Source organism: Podarcis gaigeae (genome assembly GCF_964106915.1).
Source record: "Podarcis gaigeae genome assembly, chromosome: 16".
Taxonomy (NCBI): Eukaryota; Metazoa; Chordata; class Lepidosauria; order Squamata; family Lacertidae; genus Podarcis; species Podarcis gaigeae.
The window spans coordinates 41,977,025-41,992,223 of record NC_139693.1 but is presented as its reverse complement, the minus strand read 5'-3'; the positions used below and the strand labels follow the sequence as shown (position 1 = coordinate 41,992,223).

The 15,199-nt window shown below is 47.9% G+C and overlaps 1 protein-coding gene across 1 annotated transcript in view; it reads left to right on the top strand.

The window, feature by feature from the left end:
• Positions 1 to 14,945, top strand: part of SEZ6L (seizure related 6 homolog like) — a 156,880-nt gene extending 141,935 nt beyond the window's left edge. The window contains 6 exon segments of the mRNA XM_083717849.1: positions 6,533 to 6,729; positions 8,930 to 9,124; positions 11,662 to 11,853; positions 12,876 to 13,070; positions 13,230 to 13,262; positions 14,805 to 14,945. Of these exon segments, the coding sequence (XP_083573975.1) occupies positions 6,533 to 6,729; positions 8,930 to 9,124; positions 11,662 to 11,853; positions 12,876 to 13,070; positions 13,230 to 13,262; positions 14,805 to 14,923 (931 nt within the window). The 3' untranslated portion in view covers positions 14,924 to 14,945.
• Positions 14,946 to 15,199: the final 254 nt, after the last annotated feature.

Below are 15,199 nucleotides of genomic sequence, written 5' to 3'. Positions count from 1 at the left end.
GCCAAGGATGAGGAGGGAGCCTCAGCAGCTGATTGGGCTGAGGCAAGGAGTGGGGGCAGATCTGAGCAAGGCAGAATTCCATGCAAGGGAGACAGAATCATAGACTTGTAGAGTTGGAAGGTACCCCAAATGTCATCTAGTTCAACCCCCTGAAATTCAGGAATCACAGCTAAAGAGTCTCTGACAGATGCCCACCCAATGAGGAAGCTTCCAAGGGAGCCTGTTCCACAGTCGAGCACCTCTTACCACCAGAATGTTATTCCTAATGTTGCATCAGAACCTCCTTTCTTATCATATGAATCCATTGGTTCCAGTTTTCCCTCCTGGAACAGCAGAAAACAGGCTTGGGATATTTTGAGATCTTCACAACAGGTGACTTCCAAGTGCTCTCTCTCCTGTTGTGGACCAGCACGGTTTGGTGCAATTTACATCTTAGACCAAGGGTAGGCAACATGGTGCTCCCCAAATGTTCTTGGGATTCCTATTCTCATCAGCCCAGTGGCACCAGGGATTATGGGAGTTGTAATCCAGCAACATCTGGAGGGCACCCCTTTGCCTACCCATGTCTTAGATGGTGCTCTGCTAGCCCTTCCCATTGCTTCCTCAAGGGGACTTTTTATTGCAACTTCTGCATCTCTCCTTCACCCATCTCCTGCCACCAGCATCAGGACCTTAAAATTATTAAACAGAACTGAGAACCCGGTGGTGTTCTGGAAGTCACAATTTAGTGTGCAGACATTAGCAGATGGTAATAACTGTGAATGCTTTGGGCTGCTGCTGATTCCTACTGATAAAGACACAAGAACATGGCGGGGATCTTTTCTGGCTGGCTGGCAGACTGTTGTTTCTCCTTGACTCCACCTGCCCTCACGCCCAAATATTTGCCATCAACTCTGAGTTGAAGGGGAAAGTTTGAATTTACTGAAGAGCAGCACCCTCTGCTGGCCAATAGATGCTCTGCTACTGTGTTGAATTTAGAAGTGAGACCAGTGAGGGGTTACCAGTTTCTGATATTGTCCCCTGTCTGCTTGCCATGCAGAGATTCACTGATCTTCATGCCATGAGCTTTGCCTACCGCTCCTGTTCTTTCTTCTTCTTTTTTGCTGTTCTTTTTTATTGGTTTATGGGGCTATCTGTTTAGCCCATTTTAGTGTTGGCTAAGCTCTAAAATATTCCTGGATGTTTAACTGTGTATTAACAAATGTACTTTTTTCTGACTGACGGTCGAATAAAAGGTTGATGATGATGATGGTTTTATTGGTTTCTTTAGACATACGTTCATCATACCACATTGTAACAACTTGATTTTCCTGTAAATTAAATATATGTTTTTAAAACATTTGTTGTTTAGTCGTTTAGTCATGTCCAACTCTTCGTGACTCCCTGGACCAGAGCACGGCAGGCACTTCTGTCTTCCACTGCCTCCCGCAGTTTGGTCAGGCTCATGTTTGTAGCTTCGAAGACACTATCCAAACATCTCGTCCTCTGTCGTCCCCTTCTCCTTGTGCCCTCCATCTTTCCCAACATCAGGGTCTTTTCCAGGGAGTCTTCTCTTCACATGAGGTGGCCAAAGTATTGGAGCCTCAGCTTCAGGATCTGTCCTTCCAGTGAGCACTCAGGACTGATTTCCTGAAGAATGGATACGTTTGATCTTCTTGCAGTCCATGGGACTCTCAAGAGTCTCCTCCAGCACCAGAATTCAAAAGCATCAATTATTCGGCGATCACCCTTCTTTATGGTCCAGCTCTCAATTCCATACTTCAAAACTGGGAAAAACATAGCTTTTACTATACGGACCTTTGTTGGCAAGGTGATGTCTCTACTTTTTAAGATGCTGTCTAGGTTTGTCATTGCTTTTCTCCCCAGAAGCAGGCGTCTTTTAATTTCGTGGCTGCTGTCACCATCTGCAGTGATCATGGAGCCCAAGAAAGTAAAATCTCTCACTGCCTCCATTTCTTCCCCTTCTATTTGCCAGGAGGTGATGGGACCAGTGGCCATGATCTTCGTTTTTTTGATGTTGAGCTTCAGACCATATTTTGCGCTCTCCTCTCTCACCCTCATTAAGAGCTTCTTTAACTCCTCCTCACTTTCTGCCATCATGATTGTGCCATCAGCATATCTGAGGTTGTTGATATTTCTTCCGGCAATCTTAATTCCGGCTAGGGATTCATCCAGCCCAGCCTTTCGCATGATGAATTCTGCATATAAGTTAAATAAGCAGAGAGACAATATCCAGCCTTGTCGTACTCCTTTCCCAATTTTGAACCAATCAGTTGTTCCATATCCAGTTCTAACTGTAGCTTCTTGTCCCACATAGAGATTTCTCAGGAGACAGATGAGGTGATCTGGCACTCCCATTTCTTTAAGAACTTGCCATAGTTTGCCGTGGTCTACACAGTCAAAGGCTTTTGCATAGTCAATGAAGCAGAAGTAGATGTCTTTCTGGAACTCTCTAGCTTTCTCCATAATCCAGCGCATGTTTGCAATTTGGTCTCTGGTTCCTCTGCCTCTTCTAAATCCAGCTTGCACTTCTGGGAGTTCTCAGTCCACATACTGCTTAAGCCTTCCTTGTAGAATTTTAAGCATAACCTTGCTAGCGTGTAAAATTAGTGCAATTGTGGGGTAGTTGGAGCATTCTTTGGCACTGCCCTTCTTTGGGATTGGGATGTAGACTGATCTTTTCCAATCCTCTGGCCACTGCTGAGTTTTCCAAACTTGCTGGCATACTGAGTGTAGCACCTTAACAACCTCATCTTTTAAAATTTTAAATAGTTCAGCTGGAATACTATCACTTCCACTGGCCTTGTTATTTGCAGTGCTTTCTAAGGCCCATTTGACTTCACTCTCCAGGATGTCTGGCTCAAGGTCAGCAACCACACTTTTTGGGGTGTACGAGACATCCATATCTTTCTGGTATAATTCCTCTGTGTATTCTTGCCACCTCTTCTTGATGTCTTCTGCTTCTGTTAGGTCCTTTCCACTTTTGTCCTTTATTATGGTAATCTTTGTACAAAATGTTCCTTTCATATCTCCAGTTTTCTTGAACAGATCTCTGGTTCTTCCCATTCTGCTGTTTTCCTCTATTTCTTTGCATTGCTCGTTTAAGAAGGCCTTCTTGTCTCTCCTTGCTATTTTTTGGAAATCTGCATTCAATTTCCTGTATCTTTCACTATCTCCCTCGCATTTTGCTTGCCTTCTCTTCCCCGCTATTTGTAAGGCCTCGTTGGACAGCCACTTCACTTTCTTGCATTTCCTTTTCATTGGGATGGTTTTCGTTGCTGCCTCCTGTATAATGTTGTGAGCCTCCATCCATAGTTCTTCAGGCACTCTGTCCAGCAAATCTAAATCCTTGAACCTGTTCTCACTTCCACTGTATATTCATAAGGGATTTGATTTAGATTGTATCTTATCTGCCCAGTGGTTTTTCCTACTTTCTTCAGTTTAAGCTTGAATTTTGCTATAAGAAGCTGATGATCTGAGCCACAGTCAGCTCCAGGTCTTGTTTTTGCTGACTGTATAGAGCTTCTCTATCTTTGGCTGCAGAGAATATAATCAAGCTGATTTCAATGCTGCCCATTTGGTGATGTCCATGTGTAGAGTCATCTCTTGTGTTGTTGGAAAAGCGTGTTTGTGATGACGAGCTTGTTCTCTTGACAGAACTCTCTTAGCCTTTGCCCTGCTTCATTTTGATCTCCAAGGCCAAACTTGCCAGTTGTTCCTTTTATCTCTTGATTCCCTACTTTAGCATTCTAATCCCCTATAATGAGAACATCATCCTTCTTTGGTGTCACTTCATAAGGTGTTGTAAGTCTTCATAGAACTGCTCAATTTCAGTTTCTTCAGCACCAGTAGTTGGTGCATAAACTTGGATTACTGTGATGTTAAAAGGTCTGCCTTGGATTCGTATCAAGATCATTCTATCATTTTTGAGATTGCATCCCAGTACAGTTTTCGCCACTCTTTTGTTGACTATGAGGGCCACTCCATTTCTTTTATGGGTTTCTTGCCCACAGTAGTAGATATGATGGTCATCCGAACTGAATTTGCCCATCCCCGTCCATTTTAGTTCACTGATGCCCAGGATGTCAATATTTATTCTTGCCATCTCATTTTTGACCACAACCAACTTACCAAGGTTCATGGTTCTTACATTCCAGGTTCCTATGCAATATTTTTCTTTACAGCATTGGACTTTCCTTTCGCTTCCAGACATATCCGCAACTGAGCGTCCTTTCGTCTTTGGCCCAGCCACTTCGTCAGCTCTGGATCTACTTGTACTTGTCCTCCGCTCTTCCTCAGTAGCATGGTGGACGCCTTCCGACCTGAGGGGCTCATCTTCCAGCATCATAACTTTTATATGCCTGTTGTCTTTGTCCATGGAGTTTTCTTGGCAGGGATACTGGAGTGGCTTGCCGGTTCCTCCTCCAGGTGGATCACGTTTGGTCAAAACGCTCCACTATGACCTGTTCATCGTGGGTGCCCTGCTCGGCATAGCTCATAGCTTTTCTGAGTTATTCAAGCCCCTTCGCCACGGCAAGGCAGTGATCCATGATGGGGATGGATCACAGTGATCCATGAAGGGGATGGATCCATGAAGTTTAAAACATAGTACAAGAATAAAACAACAGAATACATACTTATTTATTTGATAATTGTAATCCATTTGCATTTGACTTCTTTTAAAGGCACAGGAACATCCGAGTTTTATTTTCCCATGCCCTTGGGGAACGGTCTTGCTTTGCATTTTGGATTTCATCACTTTGCAAGTCATGCCTACTTGGCTTGGTTCTTTCCTGCTTGTCTACCACTAAGGTAAACTAGCTCAGGGGGCCAAGGGGGCTTGTAAAAGCAACTTCTCCTAATGATCTGGATGTGCATCCCACTTCTGCCTCTGATCGAAACAGGTCTGGGCAAACTTTTGAGTTGTTCTGGGAAACTGCAGCACTTGATTTCCAGGATTTATGTACAGCGGGGCTCAACCTTGACATCTGCTTTCCAGTGTCAACATACAAAGTACTGGCAGTTTCTAGCATTGCCCAGGAACTTTAAGAAAACCAAAATTTTAAAAACAGTGCAGTTTTAAAATATTCCGTCCACCACCTTGGTTGAAAATGGCATCCAGACATAAACAGCAGCCTGCTAAGAGCAGCAGAAGAGCCCGTTGGATCAGGCCGAGGGCCCATCTCAATCATCATCTTCCCAACCAGTTCCCCACAGGAATCCTGCAAGAAGGACCCCAGAGCAACAGCAGTGCTCCCCCGCCCCACACTACTTGCACATTCAGAGGCACATTCTGAACCATTAAGGCAGAACATAGCTATTGTGACTAGTAGCCATTGACAGCCTTAGGCACATTAATTTCTCTAATCCTCCTTTAAAGCCATCCACGTTGGTGGCCTTCACTCCTGCTTGTGGGACCCAGCTGCCCCAAGTCCACACTCAGGGCAATCCAAAAAGGAATTCCATAGTAAAAACACAGGGGCAACTCAAGAAGCAAAGTCCAGAAACAGTCTAAGGTCAAGACAGAGAAAACCCCTGTTCTGACAAGTTTGTTCCACCATCCTGGGTTCGAAAAATAGAAGAAAATCTGCTCCTTCATCTGAAATTTGATTACAGTATCTTAAGATGTCTAAATCATAGAACTGTAGAGTTGTAAGGGACCACAAGAGTCATCTAGTCGAACTCCCTGCAACGCAGGAATCTTTTTGCCCAGCTTGGGGCTTGAACCTGCATCCCTGGGGTGGTGGTGGTTTTTATTTCTATTATTTATTTATTTTATTTCTATTATTTCTATTATTTATAAGCCACCCATCTGACAGGGTTGCCCCAGCCACTCTTGGCAGCTCCCAACAAAAATAGTAAAAACACAGCTACAACATCAAACACTATAAGAGTCTCATGCTCTACCAACTGAGCTACGCAGATCAAGCAAGCACACAGACAACAAGATTAGATTTCTTCTCCACCTCTCCATTTTGAGGTCCCTGAGTGGGTAACAACAACTCAAAAATACAATATTAAAACTAGTTAAGACCAATTATGATCAAAAGAATAGGGCATGTTCCAAAATATACCTCTAGATGAGCCTTTGGTCTGATCCAGAAGGGCTGAGTAACAGCAAAGGAGAGCTACTTCCTTCATGCTCAGCCTGCGCACTTCTTGAAAGCATTGGACTGGCCTATGTGGGAAGCAGGATGCTGGGCCAGAGAGGCTTTGAGCCTGATCCTGCACGGCTCCTTTGGTGTTCTTTCTGTTGCTGAGACACATTCACCGCAGGGACGTCTAGCAGCCACTCCTCCTGCTCCTTCCTATGGCAGCAGATCATGGAGTTTCCAAGTTCAGAGGCAATATACCATTGAATATTGGTTTATCAGAGGCACATGCTTGATGTCCTGCTTTGTGGGCAGCCTGGAGGAAGCTTCTTGGCCACTGTGGGAAGGAGGTTGGAGCCCAGACCAGATGATCCAGAAGGACTCCTCTCACGGTGACCCTCTCTTTCTCTGCCTGCCCCATTCCCCGTCCCCCGGCACAGTCTGAACCTGAGCAACAGCGATATCCTCACTGTCTATGATGGAGACGACGTCAGCACCCACATCTTGGGACACTACCTGGGCAGCAGTGGGCCTCAGAAACTCTACTCCTCCACGCCAGACTTGACCATCCAGTTCCACTCGGACCCGGCTGGGCTTATCTTTGGAAAAGGGCAGGGATTTGTCATGAACTACATTGGTGGGTGCTTGGAAGGGTGCCCAGAGGCCTCGCCACCTCCTGGCCTGGAAAGGGCAATGCTGGGGGAGGGGCTGACTGCGCAAGATGCAGAGGCTCACTGGAGATGGGTGATGAGCCCATGACCCGCCAGGCTTTCTTGGAGTTAAACTCCCATCAGCCTTAGCAGCCAGAGAGGGAGCTGGGAGTTGCATTTCGGCAACATTGGAAGGGCGACAGCTGCCTGCTCCCCACTCTGTAACCTTTAAGAACTAGCAGTTGCAGCTGTTCAAGCTCCAGCCAAGAGGGACTTGAAATGTGTTTGGGGGCAGCTCCCCCCACTGGGGAGGAGAGAGAGAAAGAGAGGCTTCCTGGGGTGCCTGGTTGGGGGAGGGTGGCAGAGCAGTTTCTCTGAGCACAGAATGCCCACTCCCTGCATCTCTATGGGAGAGGATCAGGAAGAGCCCATGGGGAAAGGGACCTCTCTGTGACTGAAACCCCTTCATACCCTCCCTTTAAAGTGCCACAATAACACTTTAAACAGCCATGGCTTTCTCCCCAAGAATCCTGGCAGTTTGTTAGGCAACATCCCCCCCCCACACACACACACACATGAGCTACAATTCCCAGAGCTCCTTGTGAAGAGGGTGGGTTGTTAAACCATGCTGGGAACTGTAGCTCTGGGAGGTGACTATCAAAGGGCTTTCACTGTGTGGTGTGCAAGTGTCCTGAGATGACCCTGTCAGTGTAGACAGAGATGATAGATTAGATAGATAAATGATAGAATAGATAGATAGATAGATAGATAGATAGATAGATAGATGATAGATAGATAGATAGATAGATAGATAGATAGAGATAGAGATAGATAGATAGATAGATAGATAGATAGATAGATAGATAGATAGATATAGATATAGATAGATTAGATAGATAGATAGATAGATAGATGATAGATAGATAGATAGATAGATAGATAGATAGATAGATAGATAGAGATATAGATAGATAGATAGATAGATAGATAGATGATAGATAGATAGATTAGATAGATGATAGATAGATAGATAGATAGATAGATAGATAGATAGATAGATAGATGATAGATAGATAGATAGATAGATAGATAGATATAGATAGATGATAGATAGATAGATAGAGAGAGAGAGAGAGAGATAGATAGATAGATATAGATAGATAGATGATAGATAGATATAGATGATAGATAGAGATATGCAGGCAGACCAGGCAAAAACGCAGAGGATGGTGGCGCAAACTTGATCCATGGCCCTTGGTGGGATTCTGCCTGGCCACCCACAGTGCTGATTTAGGAACCTGCAGCCAAATCCTTGACTTTGAACTCTCACTGTCTGGAACTCCTCCCAACTCAGTCAGGGGCATGGAATCTGCTGTGGCTGCCTAGACTCTGTTTCTGGGCTCTGACCTGCATCTTCCCCAGCCACTGTGAGCAGAGGTCAGCTGCATCTTGATGGTCCTCACAGGCTCTCTGGGCCTATGCAAACTGAGACCCAGAGTTCCCCTGGCTGGTCCCATGGGCTTTTGTCAGCCTGCTACCCCCACCCCCACCCCATCTGCATTTCCCATTTCTCAAGGCCTTGGCAGCCTCAAGACCTTGACAGCATAGAGCCCTTTCCATCAGCAACAGCGCTGATTTCTTCCTCCTCTGACTTTGCCCCTCCCTCTCACCAGAGAGGGTGTTGCAAGCCACAGGAACCAACTCCTAAGAGCCAATGTCCCTTTGGGGGGCCCCTAAAATATTTGAGGGGGCCAGGGGCTGCCAGAGTTGATGGGCATTGCCATTCAAGTGGTGTGTGGGGGTGTGCTGCATCTTGTGATGGATTATGTGGGGTGGGGCCTACTTCCCCCCCCCATATTTTATTCAAGTTGGCATCCCTGCTGCAAGCTCTCTGTGATGTCACAGAATGCTCTAAGCAGGGTGCATCCCATCACCGGGGCAGCTCTTCTGGAGACGGTGCCATCCAAGCTGTGTGCACAAGCTCCTTAAAGGAGGCAAAATGTTCTGTTAGAGAAGCCCAGGTTGATGCAGCCCAGATTTTGAGAGTTCCACCTCCAGCTTCTCTAGAACTTGATGTTTCCTGCAGCTGTCAAATAGCTGCCAAGAGGGTATTTGAGGTGCTTGAGGAGCAGGGTCCAGCTGTGTACCCAGCTGCTTCTTAACTGCAAGTTCTCTTTCTGGGTACAGAAGTGTCACGGAATGACTCCTGTTCAGACTTGCCTGAAATCCAGAACGGCTGGAAGACCACATCTCACACAGAACTTGTTCGTGAGGCCAAGATCACCTACCAGTGTGACCCAGGCTATGACATTGTCGGGAGTGACACCCTCACCTGCCAGTGGGACCTCAGCTGGAGCAGCGACCCGCCCTTCTGTGAGAAAAGTATGGGCTTCGCAATGTAGGCAAGGGTGGCATGACCTGTGCTGACTCCGCGTCTGCCCTGCTCCTGACTCTTAACACATCTTTCCTCGTGGTTTGAGGAACCCTCCCTGCATCTGCCATGCAGAGCAGAACTGAGGGGGCTCCCCCAGTTTACACAGTACGATCTCATCTTACACAGAGGTATGCCCAAGTCCTTTGGAGCTGCCCAGCAAGTCGGGGGAGAGCTTAAAAGCTCTTTTTGCAGCAGGTAATTCAAGAGGAACCAGCACAAAGGGAGCTTTTAAGGCCTCTGCCTTGCTTGGAGGTCAAGGCCAGCGTGTCAGAATAGGACCTGGGAGGCCAGGGTTTGAATCCTCACTCAGCCATATGGAACTTGCTGGTTGACCTTGGGTGCTGGTCCCTGCCTCTCAGCCTAGCCTACCTTGCAGGGTTGCTGTGAGAATTAAATGAGGAGTGGGGAGAACTGTGTATGCCACCTGGAACTCCTTGTAGAGAAAATGTGGGGTGCAGTAAATAACTATCAAGGGCCTCTTAGCACACCAGGTCCAGAAGCCTAGTGATCTTCACAGGAGATCTCACGGGAACTCCAACAGTCTCGTCTTGAGCTCTCTGCCTTGCTTGAATTCAACTTGTGCCATTTCAAGCAGCTGGTCTTCAGCCCCATGTAGCTGAGATCACACCAGTTCAATGTGCATAAAATGTGACCGCCCTGAGCAGCCTCTGCTGGGGATTCCCAGGACCCGCTTTGGATTGCTGTGCAGGTGCAAGAAGGGGTTGAGCTGAACAAAGATGCCTTGCCATTTGACAGCTAGAAGCCCCAGCTCAGCCAGCTGTGGTTTCTGCTACGAGTGTTATTATTGTCATTCTGATCTGCTTTCCTCAAAAAGTGACCCCCAGAAAAACATACAAAAACACTGTCTGAAACCAAGCATAGCAACCCAACCAATAAAAACCTGAAAATACAGCTCTACAGATAAATGGCAATTCTTACACATCCCAGTACATTAAATGAGGTACGCCTGGAAGAAGCGGACCATTTGGATCCCTTCCAGTTAGGATTCAGACCTCATCATGGGACTGAAACTGCCTTGGTCGTGCTGGTCAATGATCTCCGGCAGGCTAGGGACAAAGGTGAGAGCTGTTTCCTAGTTCTGCTGGATCTCTCAGTGGCCTTTGATACCATTGACCATAACATCCTTCTAGACTGTCTAGAGGAGCTGGGAGCTGGGGGCACTGTTATACAGTGGTTCCGCTCCTTCCTCCTGGGCTATGTTCAGAAAGTGGAGGGTGAGTCTTCAGACCCCTAGGCCCTCACTTGTGGGGTGCTTCAGGGTTCTGAGCTCTCCCCATGCTTTTTAACATCTACATGAAGCCGCTGGGAGAGATCATCAGGGGGGTTGGGCTGGGTGTCCATCAATATGCGGATGATACCCAGCTCTATCTCTCTTTCAAATCAGAACCAGTGAAGGCGGTGAAGGTCCTGTGTGAGTGTCTGGAGGTGGTTGGAGGATGGATGGCGGCTAACAGATTGAGGTTGAATCCTGACAAAACAGAAGTACTGTTTTGGGGGACAGGAGGCGGGCAGGTTTGGGTGACTCCCTGGTCCTGAATGGGGTAACTGTGCCCCTGAAGGACCAGGTGTGCAGCCTGGAAATCATTTTGGACTCACAGCTGTCCATAGCGGCGCAGGTCAATTCTGTGTCCAGAGCAGCTGTCTACCAGCTCCATCTGGTACGCAAGCTGAGACCCTACCTGCCCACGGACTGTCTTGCCGGAGTGGTGCATGCTCTGGTTATCTCTCACTTGGACTACTGCAGTGCGCTCTATGTGGGACTACCTTTGAAGGTGACCCGGAAACTACAACTAATCCAGAATGCAGCAGCTAGACTGGTGACTGGGAGTGGCCGCCAAGACCACATAACACCGGTCTTGAAAGACCTACATTGGCTCCCAGTACATTTCTGAGCACAATTCAAAGTGTTGGTGCTGACCTTTAAAGCCCTAAACAGCCTCGGTCCAGTATACCTGAAGGAGCGTCTCCTACCCCACCGTTCTACACTGAGGTCCAGTGCCAAGGACCTTCTGGCAGTTCCCTCCTTGCAAGAAGTGAGGTTACAAAGAACCAGGCAGAGGGCCTTCTCGGTAGTGGCACCTGCCCTGTGGAACGCCCTCCCACCAGATGTCAAAGAGAATAACAACTACCAGACTTTTAGAACACATCTGAAGGCAGACCTATTAAGGGAAGTTTTTAATGTTTGATGAATTACTGTATTTTAATATTTTGTTGAAAGCCGCCCAGAGTGGCTGGGGAAGCCCAACCAGATGGGTGGGGTATAAATAAATTATTATTATTATAATTATATTGAAACCCTTCAAACTGAAGGGTGAAAAGGCATCAGATTTCAAAGCTTTCATGAGGACTAGAAGCATTTCAAACCGGAAATCCTCCACATCCTACAATACTGCAAGCTAGAGAGACCAACTCTTGCCATGGATGCCCCCAGTTCTATCTAACTCTGTTCCTTTCTCTCCTCTAGTTATGTACTGCACAGACCCTGGGGAGGTGGAGCACTCAGCCCGTTTGATTTCTGACCCCGTGCTCTTGGTCGGGACCACAATCCAGTACACCTGCAATCCAGGCTTCGTTCTTGAAGGAAGTTCTCTCCTGACCTGTTACAGCCGCGAGACGGGGACACCCATCTGGACCTCAAGGCTGCCCCACTGTGTTTGTAGGTTGGGCTCTTTACCCCTCTGAATGCAAAACTCACACACTTCCTGGAAACGAGACGCTACGGTTGAGTTGTGGAGGACTGCAACCCCTGTGGGTTGGCATTTGAATATAAATACAAGAATACCATATGAAGCTGCCTTCAACAGGTCCAGGTCCTTGATAGATTTGGGCTCAAAAAGATCTCTTTTAACCAGCAGGAGCTCCCTTCAAGGCCTCGGATGGAGAGGGCTCTTCCATATCATCTAGAATCGTAGAATTGAAGAGTTTGAGGTGACTGGGGGTCATCTAGTCCAACCCCCAGCAATGCAGGAATCTCAGCTAAAGCATCCCTGACAGATGGCCATATGACCCCTGCGTAAAAATTTCCATTTTTGTCATTTGAATCCATTGGTTTTAGGCCCTACCCTCAAGCTTGCTCCGTCTTCTGTGTGACAGCCCTTCATATATTTGAAGATGGTGATCTGCAAATATGGTGCCAGAAATCTTTTTTCCCTGGATATGCCAGGAAATGAGCCAAATTATAGCATCAAATCAATATTTGTTGCCAGCAAGTGGTTGGATGAGCCCTCCAAAAGACAGGTGGAGAAGCACTTGGCTCACACCTGCAAACAGCTGCCAAAAGGTGCTCCAAGCCCACAGGTTAATTTGTGGCCTTTGCTGTGAGAAAACCCTCGTTCTTCACAGGGAAGGTTGCAAGGCAATGCTTCCAACACATTTGTGGGGCAGGAGAGGCAGAGCAGCACTGCTTATGTGGAGCCAGTCTTGCTTGAGCCGCTGGGGAAAAACACTCTCTGTCTCATGCAGTGTGGCATGAGGACCTGGGAGACCAGAGTTCAAATCCCGGATTTGGCCGTGAGCCTTGGGCCAGCCATTGCCCCTCCCAGCCTAACCTGCCTCACAGGTGGGAGCTAAGTGCAAGAAATAAATCCATGCACCCTGAACCAAAGAAGCTTCATGCAGACCAGATTTGGAGGGGGAAAGAATGTTCAAAGACTTCCTCCTCTGTGTGTTTCCTCCTAGCTGAAGAATCCCTCGCCTGTGATAACCCAGGCCTACCAGAAAACGGATACCAGATCCTCTACAAGCGCCTTTACCTGCCCGGGGAGTCCCTGACATTCATGTGCTATGAGGGTTTTGAGCTCATCGGAGAAGTCACCATCAAGTGTATTCTGGGGCAGCCCTCCCGCTGGAGTGGGCCACTCCCTGTCTGCAAAGGTACTGTCCCCTGGAAAGAGAGAGGGGCCAGGATGCAGCCGCTTGCTTGCTTGCTTGCTTGCTTGCTTGCTTGCTTGCCTGCCTCCTTTCCCTCATCTTCTCTGGGGCAGCCTCTGGATCCAGCAGCCCCAAGCTAACCTACCTGCCTTTCTCTTTCAGTGAATCAAGACAGCTTTGAGCATGCCTTAGAAGGTGAGCAGAATATTTTCATGGGCTCCCCGAGTTCCAGAGTCAACAGGACCCAGATTAGTTTTCCTTTGGAGTTTCTGTCATGTTTGCTTTATTGGCAAATCCATTAGGAAACAAAAAGTTTATTAAGATGCAAAAAAAAAAAAAAAGTAAGATCTTTTAAGAAAAAGATATTCCAAAGAAAAAATTACAGGAAATCAGCAAATTCCCCAACAGAGCAAGAGAGCAAAGATTAAATGCAGTCCTCTGCTCCTTCTCTAAGCCCATTCCCCAAAGATTCCCACTTCCCTAAAGATGGCTCTCAATGGCTACCAGCCGCAGTGACTGTGCTCTGCCTCAACAGGTGGGGAGAGCGCTCTTGTGCTTGGAGCCTTCTGGCGGGCCACTGTAAGAACAGGGTACTGGACTAGATGGGCCACTGGCCTGATCCAGCAGGCTCTTCACGTGTTCTAGAGACAGAATCTTCCACAAGCTCCTTTGCTGTCCTCCAGTCATTGGCCTCCTGGCCAGACACCTGTTCTTATAGCATCTCCTTGTCCATCAAATGCTCCCCGCAGAGGCCCCAGGAGCAAGGAATTGGGGAGCTTTCAATTTGCCTCTCCTCTGAGATATCCATGCCTTATATCCTGCCGTGGATAGCAGTTGTGGATTCCAGACCCAGGGCAATTGCTAGGTTTCCCAAGTAACTATTTAATTCCCAATGAACAAACACAGAAAATATGCATTCCATGTAATATGCGTACAAGATCCCATTCCTTCACAGCCTGCCTACATTGGGATGGGTGACAGCTGACATTCTCCCAGCCACGGCCCAGTAAGCAGGAGTCAGGGAGATGGCAAGCAACCCGTGTGGGCAGGCAAAAAAGATCTTTGCTCTTGGAAATTACCACCAGGGTTTTCTCCGTCTTCCTGCCTGACAGAACTGTATCCTTGAGCTCGTGGATTCAGGAACTGGCTTGGAGTGCAGACCTACTTTGCTCTGGCTAAATGGAGGGCAAGAGAGCTGGGCTCTTCTCTGCAGGGGAAAGCTCTGTTGCTTTAACAGACAGTCAGTGTTTCCTCAGCGCGAGCTAATTGTGGGAAAGATTGTCTTCTGATATCTGAAGATCTGTCTTGAGTGTTAGCCATCCATCTTCCTAAGCCATGAAAGACCAGGGTGGGTGGAGCTGCAGAAACTCTCACACTCGCTCAGGTGCCTATTTGGCAGCTGCCCTTTGCCCAGTCCTAGAAGGGCAGAGTTGGGAGGCAGCCTTTCCCCTCAACTTGCTTGCATTCCCCCCTGGGATGAGGCTGCTCCCAGAGGGCTTGTGTGGGAGGACCAAAGGACACTTTGCACTGAACATGGACACCCATTTGTTTCCTGTGCCTGTTCAAAGCCTCTTAAGCACCTAGCGGTGCCCTTGGAGGGAAATCCATTTCAAGGCTAATCTCCAGTCTGCAGCTTCCATTAGGTGCTTTGGGGTGTCAGTCTTGGGTGCCCTGTAAGAGAGAATCCCATGGGGTGCTTACCTGTCCAGGATCTCACCCCGGCACTTCTCTCTTCAGTAGCTGAAGCTGCCGCAGAAACATCCTTGGAAGGGGGGAACATGGCGCTGGCCATCTTCATCCCAGTGCTTGTGGTCTCTTTGCTGCTGGGGGGAGCATACGTCTACATCACCAGGTAGGAAGGCAGGGTGGTGGCAGGTGCCCTCTCTGGTTCGGGAGGCGTTTGGGGCGTTTGGAGGGAGGGCTCAGCTTCTGAGCCAGCTTGGCTGCTTCTGCCAGCCCACCTGTAGCTCTTGGCTTCTCAGGGACCTTTCCTCAGCACCCTTGCTCTGTCTTTGTGGCACTGTGCTCTGGGAGGTACATGTCAATCTGTGGCAAACTAATGGAGTGGGAGGAGGGGCCCTGGGGCAGCTGGCGTTCAGCCCCCTTCCAATGATCCCAAAGTCCTGGGCCAT